General features: G+C 32.9%; 1 protein-coding gene across 1 annotated transcript; it reads right to left on the bottom strand.

Annotated features, from left to right (window-relative positions):
* Positions 1-1,088: 1,088 nt before the first annotated feature.
* On the bottom strand, positions 1,089-2,921 carry LOC145322099 (uncharacterized). The gene has a single exon (XM_080163881.1). It carries the CDS (start codon positions 2,853-2,855, stop codon positions 1,707-1,709), a length of 1,149 nt encoding a protein of 382 aa, XP_080020007.1. The 5' UTR covers positions 2,856-2,921; the 3' UTR covers positions 1,089-1,706.
* Positions 2,922-11,381: the final 8,460 nt, after the last annotated feature.

Raw genomic sequence — 11,381 nt, 5'->3', positions numbered from 1 at the left:
GCAACAACATTTCCAAAAATCTATGAATTTTAAAGGTTGCTAGCTGCCAAACGGCTGAACGTACAGATCATACCCGCCCACCATTTTAAGCGGTATAAGAAGGCCTACAAATAATCTGGAATAGCCAAGATCTAATTATGCACAGGGAAAGCTTCACTGAAGAAAAAAGGCTATAGGTCTTTTTCGCGCATTTCTCTGCACTGCGAGATAATTATGCATTATTGATTTATGGCTATTCCAGATTATTTGTAGGCCTTCTTATGCCGCTTAAAACAGTGTGCGGGCATGATCAGTACGTTCAGTCGTTTGGCAGCTAGCAGCCTTTGAAATTCATAGATTTTTGGAAATATTGCTTACCAGCAATATTTTACCGTGAACTGCAGTAGATCCAAATTCAGTGTATTTCGCTGAGCAATGTCAAGTAATAGTATTGACTAGGACTCGAGCCCATGCATTGTTTAATCTTTGTGCATGCATGTCTCATAATTTTAGAATTAGTTTATCAACTTGATATTCCTATGACAATTAGTCACAATGTAATAAACATGACTTCCCGTCCTTATTATATGTGCTTTTGTTAAAACTTCAATTTTTTTATTTTGGAAAATATTCTTTGAGCGCCAACGGTCTAACCCTCTTAACCTAGCCTTACTTAAATAAGCTTTAAAATCAATGTTTCATTTATTTTGATCCCTTTGCACCTAAAACCAAGGATGACAACAATTTATAAAAGCTATCTGAAATCAGACGAAAGACAAACGTACTTATAGAGTGTCAGAACCTAATAAGCAGAATATTAACAGAGAAGTCTTAACAATATAGTATAAAAATTTGTGGCAAACTTGCTTTAAAAATGGATAGAGACATAAAATTAGATTTTTAGGACTTGATGATTAGTGAAGCTTCGCTTATATCATTAAACCTTGTTGTCCTTGGAATCATTTAAATCAATAAGACAATTCTAAAATTCCAAAATAAAATGTAAGAGGGCGCACGGACGAACCGACGCTAATTATAGAAAAGCTTCATTTTTTAAAAACCAACCACATCAAAAATTTTGTATCTATCTACAATATCAAACAATTGTGTTAAAAAATCAACATATTTATTACAAATCTTAGAATATCGCATATATTCTTACAAAAATATATATAATAATAAAAACATAATACAAAAGTATAAAAATGGTGTATTTATAATATTTATAGGTACTGGTTTCTAATATATTGCATAGATTGTTTCAAAACAATTTTAAAACATATTAATCATACATTTTTGGTCTCATTGAGGCCGTATTTAACTTTAGAAATAAAAAAGTAAGAAAATAAGAGTATTATCTTTGGCTAGGTACTGGTTCATTTTTTTGTTTTAAAAAACTACATGGTAAAAAATGACTGAAATATAAAATATTGACACATGATTGCTGGATAAGACTAGAACATAATTTTTGGTTTTCAGAGTAGATGAATTATTCATATGACTAAAATAATGCACTCAATCCGGCCAGATACCTCGCGTGGAGATATCCCTTGCAGAGAATTATTTACAATAGAAGAATAGATACAATTAGTGAAAGCTCCTTTTTTGAAGAAAGTTAAGGCATAAAGGTTTAAGAATTGACCAATAAATGTTCAATTTTTAATTAAAAATCTTTGGCAGTTTATAGCTGATGAATTTTTTTGGAACAGGTTTATAAAAAAAAGTATTTACATAGAACTAATATTTGAGCAGACTTCTTGGTGTTTAACAAGATACGCCTTCACATTGAATTTTCGTCCGCAATTTTTACACCCATACTCCTTGACCTTGCTGTGTGTCTGCATGTGGGCCCTCAGGTTGGATCTGTCAGCAAATCTTTTTCCGCACTGGGCGCAGCCAAAAGGTTTTTCTCCGGTGTGGGATCTCATGTGGCCTTGCAGCAGCCAGGGACGGGAGAATGCCTTGTTACAAATTGTACATTTGTGGGACAGGTTATGGGTTAATATGTGCATAGACAGGGCTGGGGTGCTCACATATTTCTTCCCACAAATATCACAAGACTTGGCATTTTCAGCTGTCAATGCTTTGTGGGTTTGTTTGTGGCGGGATAAATTTGAGCTAGTGGCAAATGTTTTATTACACTCTGTACACTTGTACTTGTCAGAGCTGGTCACCTTATACTTAGACCTGCCGTCGTAGAAGTTGATTGAGTCTTGCGTGAATGACTGTTCAGCTGGCTCACATTTGATTGGAAGGGACTGAGGAACATGGTGAAGATTGACATCCGTGCTGCCACTGAATGAAACATCTGAGTATGTTGAGCTTACTGGGGACACAGGTGACGGGGACGGGGACCGGGAGCTGGAGAATGAATGCCTGGCTGGCCGCTGCCACAGTTGCTGACCGCTGCAAGGATAAGAACTTACACTGCCAGGTGATGGCATCACAGTATCTGCATATCTGTACACTAAATTGGCGGGAAAAGCTGGAAGTTGATGGTGAGATGACCCATGTGATCTTGTACTGCTTGTTGAGGTCATAGACAGGTCAAGAGCCTCTTCGCGGTCCTCTGGCCGTTCACGTTTCATGGATAAATCCAGCAACGCAGATGAGGCCAAAATATCGGCAATGTTAAATTGACTGTAGGATTTTCTAAAGGTTTCCAAGTAGGAATCTTCTTGAGTTTGTATTTCATGGTGAGGTTCACTGTGACCATTTTGTAGTTCTTGCTTAACAAAAATAAATGGTTTATCATTGATAAAATCATGAGCAGTAGGTGGTGAAACAGCTCTATCATCCTGACACTCAGCTGCATCAGTTGGCTGATCAATTATATTGTGAGGATATTTAAGTTTGAGCCTTCTGTATATGTCCATGTTGTGTGACTGAATGGATGTGACTGGTTCAGAAATTATTTTCCTTTCGGACCATTGGTTGTTGCTCTCTCTCTCTAGTCTCCGATACTATGTGTGTGTGTGTGTGTGTGTGGGTGGGTGGGTGCACTTCGACGGCATTGTTGCTCATCACGAAGGGGAAGGGTAATGGGTTGGTTTTCTGTAAGAGAGGGGGGAGGGGTTGGATTTTGCCGGGAGCGCACAATTTCATTGAGCAGGTGGTTGCTTAGTGCACCGTGCACACTTGCCCAAGCACGCTCACACACACACCCATCCCAACTGTAGCTCAACCAACAAATAGTCCACGCCTCTTACCCAACCTCTTTCCTCCTCTTTGCCTCATCTCCACAATTCTTTCAATTTACCCTTCCCTTTCTTATCCCGTCTTAAATATCAATATCTTTTCCCCTTTCTAACATAATAAAACTAATTTTTGGTGGTTAAACCAATAAGAACGTTTTCTTCCTCATCTGAAAATTTACATTACTCAAAAATAGAAAAAATAATATTTAGGAAAATAACAATTTTGGGATTGTAAAGAAGGTGTATCAACTATTTTTTTTATAGCTAGCCGGTTCTTTTAGTAAGTAGTAGATGTAAAATTTTTCATAGAATTCAGATATGCAATCGGTTTTTTTGTAGACCTCTTATTTTTTAAGTAATCTAAGTTTAAAAAAAAAAAAATTAAGTCGATTTTAAGGTACTAAAATGCAACAAAAAAAAGAAAGAAAATGGTCATTGTGAACAAAAATAGTAAGATCTTTAATTTGACACCTTACTTTTTCAATTCTGTCAGGTAATTATTGAAAAAATCGATTTTTTTTAACCCACGAGAATAAAAACTTTGAACTTAATTTTATTATTTCACAAATAAAAAAATATGGGTTCATATATACCTTCAGAATCAGAAAAATATTACGAATCCATTGTAAGCAAAATTGAAAAAAAAAGTTTACAATATAGTATATAAACTACAATAAAAGGAATTATATGAAAATATCATATTATATTGTACAGGCAACGTCTTAATTCTTCAATTGAGTATAAAAATGGGAAGGGGGTAAAGAGGGGGTAAAGAGGGGGTAAAAAAGGGAAGACAATAGTGTTGTCTGAACAAAAAAAATAATTGGCCATTTCTTTAATTTTTTAATTTTTTTCAATTTTGCTTACAATGGATTCGTAATATTTTTCTGATTCTGAAGGTATATATGAACCCATGTTTTTTATGTCTGTTTGAGAAAATATTTAGGTCTAAAGTTTTTGTTATACCGAGGTTAAAAAAATAGATTTTTTCAATAATTACTCAACAGAATTTTAAAAGTAAGGTGTCAAATTAAAGATCTTACTATTTTTGTTCTTACTGGCCATTTTCTTCTTTTATTTTGTTGCGTTTTAGTACCTTAAAACCGACTTAATTATTTTTTTTAAAAACTTAAATTACTTAAAAAATAAGAGGTCTACAAAAAAACCGATTGCATATCTGAATTCTATGAAAAATTTTACATCTACTACTTACTAAAAGAACCGGCTAGCTATAAAAAAAAAAGTTGATACAACTTCTTTGTTAAATCTATAAATATGACAAGAACGCAATAAACCCCCTTATCAACAAAAATTGATTATTTCAGGAGTATTATAGTGAGGGGGGGGGGGTATCCCACGCATGTGAAGCGAGGTATCGATCCTTCTCACAACTCATACATGGAATTAGAAGCAGGTTCATTTTTTCGGTTAAATTTAGCATTTTCATTAAATCTAATGAACAGTTTTTGTCAAGTACAATAAACTTTTTGAATAAGAGGATAATATTAATAGAGTATTATTAGCCCCGAGTTTAGGTAGCCTAAAACCATCCCAAGATCTTTTAGATTGTTTAGTTGACAAACTTTTGTAAGTAAAAAAGCAAACAACTCTTTATGCAAAACAAAGAATAGCAAATTCATTATCATTATCACATTTTATTTGCTAGCATATTTTTCTTTGATGACCTTACGGACTTACAGACGTATATTGTAGCTGTGCTGCTAAATATTGGAAAAATTATAAACCTTACTGGAAATTCTAAAAATGAATCGATAACTTTTAGAATCAACAAATTACCTCTAGGTTCAGTCATGGAATATAGGGAATGTAAGTTCAACAATCAAACAGTCGAACAAATGAAAAAGAGAAGCAAAGAAACTGATTATTCTTTAGAAATTTTAGAAAAAAAACTTTCACAAATTACTTGAATTCAGGATTCTTGATATATATATATTTTAGATCATTGAGATACTAGGTGTCTTATATTCCCAGGAATCACCATATAAAAAATCGGACATTATGACCCCCCTAAAAAAAAGATTAAAACCATCGCAGTATCAAAAGCTATATTCCCTGAATAGGAGAGCCCAATTTGTTCAGCGGTTTCCAAGAACTTAAGCTTTAGACAGACAGACAGACAGACGGACGGGCAGATGGATCGACGGACAGACGTAATTCTAATGTGTTATATATAGCAAAACTGAATAAAAATTTCGATCACATACAAGAATTCCGTTGTCCCTGTAAAGAAGTGAAACTGTCACTGTTACAAATCCAATTTTAAACACTATATCATATACACACAAATCCAACACATATCAAAACAACGTTTCATAAAGAAAATTTTTAAAAATATTGGTGGGGATTTTTACTAGGGGCGATTTCTCTTGGAAGTTTGTTGGTACCCTCCCCGAAAATAGTTATAGACCTTTACATTACCTACGAGAAGGAAAAACATATCAGGAATTTTGTAAGATACGCCATAAATGGAGATGAAAATTCTTGTTTTATAATAAACCCTTTCTATTCTGAAATAGCTAGCCAGCAGTATATATATAAAGCTCTCATTTAAATGAAGGATTATTGATTAAATTTTTTAATGAAAGCTTATAATATACATTATATGCGCCTTCATTTCCGCAAGAAAACTAGTTGAAACTGTCAGAAGTAGTAGTTTTGTTTGTCTCTTAATATCTTATTAATCATTGAACCGTTAGTTTCTCCATTTTTGAGAAGCTTCACATATTTTCCTAGATTTTTTTAGGCCATTTTATTTTTGAAATGTTTTAAGTCATTTTATCCCCTTTCTACACTTTCGAAGGATGATCCAAAAGGTGCAAGAGGCGCATTTTTGGATAAAATTTGCTTTTTAATATAAGCTTGTTTTTACAATATGATCTTATGAGTTTCTTATTTAAACAATAAATTAAATAATGTACGCTATTAATATTTATACGGAAATGTAGACTCACCATTATATGCAGATCAATATAGGAAGTAATATGTTATTTAGAAGCAACTACATGATTTATTAAGCTAGTCAAAATTAATTGTAAGTAGTGCAGCTTCTATATAATTAGGATATGTATGTAATTACGTATGGACCAGTTAGATCTATTCCATTTTATATAACTTAAAATAGTTTAATTTTAAATAAAAAAAATCAGCAAAGTGGCTAGGAATAAAAAATGAAACCATGTTTTAAATCAATAGGCATTTATTTCTTTTCTGCTGACAAAACTTAAGCCATGGTCTTTTTGTTTTAATAGATTATCAACGGCCAGCTATGTAAGAATCCCCGACTGCAGCCAGGCAGCTCTTTTTCAATATTAACCAGCTGAGCCACTTTTGTCAACAATTAGCAGTCTCAGCCGTTGAAATCAAATAAGATTTTTTTGTTGAAAAGATTGTTATTTATTTTGAAAAGCATCAAAAAATAACTTTGTTTGCAAAAGGATTTTATATTTATGAAGCATAATATTTTTAAGGTTTTTATAAAATCCTTTTAACTGAGTAATCGATAAATAAAAGCTTAAATACATTGTTAATCAATATTTATGTATAATATGTTAGTGTGAAAATAAAAATAATAAAAAACAGGAATGAAATTGTCAATAAAACTATAAAATCTATCTTATATAGCAAGTGATTAAATTAGTAATCTACAACACTTTATCCCCCGAATATGGTAATATCCTCTTAGAATTTTTTTTTCAATTTTGAAAATTTGAGTACCACCCTCCCCAACAGAACTATGAACTCTGGCCGCAGCGCTCGGCTCCCTAGCCTGCCCAGCAGCAGCGCTCGGCACCCTTGCCTGCCTAGCCGCAACGCTCGGCCCCCTTGAATGCCTAGACGCAGCGCTCGGCTCCCTAGTCTACAACCTAACCTAAAATAGTTGTTCTCTGTCCTGGGGGGGGGGGGGGGGGGTACTCAAATTTTCATAATTGAAAAAAAAAATTTCTAAGAGGATAACGCCCCCAATATTTACCAGCTTTCTAGGATACACGTTAAAAAAATTGCATGCCAAAAAATATGGTAGAGGAAATCTTTTGGGGGTCTTATACTTGATCTAGGCCTATACTAATCTTTCCTAAAAATTGTGGAACGATCTATTCAGCAGTTTACATTAAACATAGATTTGTTGCATTCCAACAAAGTACCCTAACCCTGCGAGGCTACCAGTACCCAATATAACCTAGCCTAATCTGACCAATAGTAATAAAAAAACGACAAATACTCGCTTCCTTTTTTCTGTTTAAATAAAAAGTAAGAAAGGGGGGAAGGTAGAAATTGCCGCAGACTATATAAAAAGTTATAGAATAGCTCTGTCAATGAAAAAAGCGCCTGCGCTTTTGTTTGTCTTATAACAGGTGCTCTTTCACAGCTTACCCCCCAATCAGGGATACAGGGATAGGACAATGAACAAGAAATTTATACTCCCTCAATTCTTGTTCTAAAAAATCTATTTTAAATAGCTGGTTACCATGTGGCGAATTAAGGGTAGATAATTAATTTTTCCCGTCAGCGCTCTCAACATCCCTGGAGACAAAGGATCTGGGGGAGGGGGTGGGGGGATTTACTTTTAGCAGACGGGTGAGTTTTAATACATCAATAGAGGAGCAAAAAAGGGGGGGGGACTAATAAACTTTGAGGGGATGCTTTTTTTAGAAATAGGATGGTTTTAATGTTTATAGAGACAGGTTGTTTTTTAGTAGCGAAGCTACTCTATAATTAATTATGTCCACATTTCCAAACTTTCTTGTTTAAAAACGGATTATTAAAAAGCCTCAAGAATTCCCCTGCCCTCAAAGTATTATTTTGCCAATCGAATCTAGTATTTAGGAGAAGAAAGGGTTGCAAATTGCAAACCTTCACCCCCCCCCCCCCCCCTTGATAACTTTTCATCAAAAATGTTATTGCTGCGCTACATAAGCTCATATTTGTTCTTGTATTTTACTGTACTATGTTTGTTCTATGCATACATTGGAGATAAAAGAATTATCAGCGTCACATATGTTATATTTTAACAATTTACATGCTTTAAATAAATTATGCATCACTTGCTTTTAAATTTTTAGAAGAAAAGCTTCTCTTTATGATGTGTTTGTGATTGTTCGTTGGCACGGTATTGCTCTTGATCGTAAACTTGCATGTAATAAAGTTGTCCTATCGTTTCAAATATGCATGAGGATCTCTATGACAATATGGTATAATTTATCATAGCAGCTCATTGTTATTGAGTATTTAAAAAACAAGGATGACAAGCGTTAGGACCGAAAACATACGTAGAAAAGTTTTGCTTTTAAAAAATACTAGGAGCTACGCCCCTATTGGCCTCTAGAGGAACTTTGGAGATATCCGATATTTTTTAGGGGAAATTTCTCTTTGAAGGATGGAGTATACTCCCCCTAAATAGCTAATATCATTACATGAACCTATAAGCAGCTTCACTGTAAAGGAGAACCATATCAGTTCAGTATTTGGCAAGATCCTTAGCTAAAGACAGAGAGACACAAAGACAAAGAGACATCCAATCACTTTTTTGTATGATAAAAATTTTATGTATAAAAAATACTATAGAAAATGCGTATAATATTTTGATTAGATATTATTATTATATTAAATACGCTTTCTATATAAAATGTTAAATTTGGGCTCACATGTGTTAAATCAATGCTCATAAAAATAGGGATATGTAGTAAGTTGAAAAATTATAATGAAAACAAAAAAGTATAAAAAGCACATTTTAGTTTTGTTTCTGTAAAACCATATTTACTAAATTTATAAAATATTTATAATCATCGACAATCTGTATAGCTTTCTAGTAGTAATACTAAATAGTAAAAATTGTTCGAAATTTGGACGTAGATATTATGAAAATCAGTCAAAAATAAGAAATTTCCTCAAACTGCTATTGTACCACTAACAAACACTTTTAGATTAGGTTTTGGTTAGGAATGCCCGGATTGTGGCCGTTCACGGTTGAGATAAAACAAATTTGAAAAATATTCACCAACCATACAATTTTCATATTCATTTATGCCTGATATTTGCGTCTGTACCAAAACCCAACCGTCATTTCTATTGTATTGAAAATATTATTGAGCTAACTAAATCTCATCTACATATGGGGAGCGTGCAATCATTTCCGCATATTTCTTAATATTTCAATAGTGTTTTATACTGAAAAGAAAGACACAATAACAAAATTAATGAAAGAGAGTGTTTAATAAAGAAATTGTGACATATTAGTAAAGCAAATTAGAGGTATTTTGTACCAGGGACAGTTGACCATTAATTACGCTAGTACCCTCAGTTTTATAATAACGTTTTCTTATTGTTTGTTAATTTTATTGAATTTTGATTAATTCATTCATTATGTTGAGTGTCCAAACAACCCGGCCAATTCAATCTACAGAAATTTTATTTTGTTATCGTTCTTTATCTTATCCCTTCAGATCCCTGAGTTAGTGCTGCTGTGATAAAATTTGATATTTTGTTGATTTGTGGAAGTGAATACACACCATTATATTATAAGGATATGATGTTTAATATTGGTTTAATATGAACAACAAGGACTATTATGTTCATAATTAGTGCAGCAACTATCAGAGTATATAATGACGTACATCCCCAATTATGATATACATAAATTTACTCCTACTTTAGATTACAATTAGTGATTGGAACGTTTGGACACTGAACTAAAGTCAATAAAAGTCCCCAAAGTTGTTAAGCCAACGAATAAGAAGCTTTATTATAAGACTTTGGGTACTAGTTTAATAACCAGCCCTTTGTACTATATCTCTTTCTTTCTGAACAATTTAAGAAGGGTCCAATGCTTTTTAAAAAAAAGAATAGGATACGATTATTATTCAAACTGAAGGTATTTTTTATGATTCCTGATGCATTTTAAAACAAATATACATCTTATTATTTTGTTACAGCTATTTGTTTGTATATCATTGTATCAAAAGAATCCATCAAATCGTTAAATGGAGCTTCCTTCCCCCCCCCCCCATTCCTATTTTGTAAAATCTTGTTTAAATAACCCATGCTAAAATATTACTTAATATAACATACATAATATACCCTAATATAAAAGAAGAATCTTAACTATTGAAATGATGTTTTAGTGGAATGTGTATTGATGACCCACTCACAAATTGAGGGATGTTGCCATTGTATCTGTTCATCTGAATAAAAATAATATAATCAAATGATTGGTATAGATACACTTCACTAATTCTGTCAATAAATTTGCATCTGCTAAACAATGCTTCCCCCCAATTTTTCCTCCCATTTGGCCCCCCAAATTTCTTAGATAACCCTTTCTCTAAATAATATTATTAGATTTAAAGGAAACTCTACCATTTTAATAATATAATGGCTAGAATACATAAAATGACGAAGGTATGCCTAATCCTATTTCGAGATAGAGGTCATTTGGTAGCGCGTAAGTATTATTTTTTATTTGATTGTTAGATTGAAATAAAGTTGCATTAAAATTGCACATCTTCTCTAAAGCTTATCTTCCCTCCCCCTGTCTATGATTATGTATTTCTACTGTCTGTAACGCTAATTATGCATTAGGTCAATCTGTCAAATTAGAGAAAACAGGTTAAGATTGGCGTGTAAATCATGCTGGTACTCAAAGTTAAATAAGCACATTTTTTCATTTGTTAGCTAAAAGACTTTGGACACTTTTATCACAATTTTTCACCAATGCAATGATTTAATCCTCAAAAGGTTTAATTTTGTTTATTCTTATTGGGGATACGCATAAATTTTTAGATCGTCCATTTCTTTTTAGTCAGTCAGTCATAGGAATAATAAATATAAAATTATTCAGAAATAGTACCGAGAAAGACAGAGGATCCTTTTAAGATTGATAAATATTGATAGGGTAAATGTTCACAACTTGTTTACTGTGAACAATTAGAAATATTAGAAATCTGGTACAAATATGGAGGGAGAGGACATTGGCCTATAAATTAATATCGAAAGCATGATTTCTCGTTCGTTGTGTCCAAAACTTTGGGTACTTATTCAATCTTGATTGATGACCTTACACTAGCAGAGTTCAAACTGATAAGCAAATTATTTAAATCTTTAAATGGCTAAGAAATTTAACATTAAAACAAGATTAAACTTTTTAATTGTATCACAAAAAATACATAAAACTACACAGGGAGATAGGGG

Source organism: Acartia tonsa, chromosome 6, assembly GCF_053477335.1.
Source record: "Acartia tonsa isolate MP-2025a chromosome 6, ASM5347733v1, whole genome shotgun sequence".
NCBI classification, from domain to species: domain Eukaryota; kingdom Metazoa; phylum Arthropoda; class Copepoda; order Calanoida; family Acartiidae; genus Acartia; species Acartia tonsa.
Note: the sequence above shows the minus strand (reverse complement) of the source record. Positions and strands in the feature narration are given on the sequence as shown.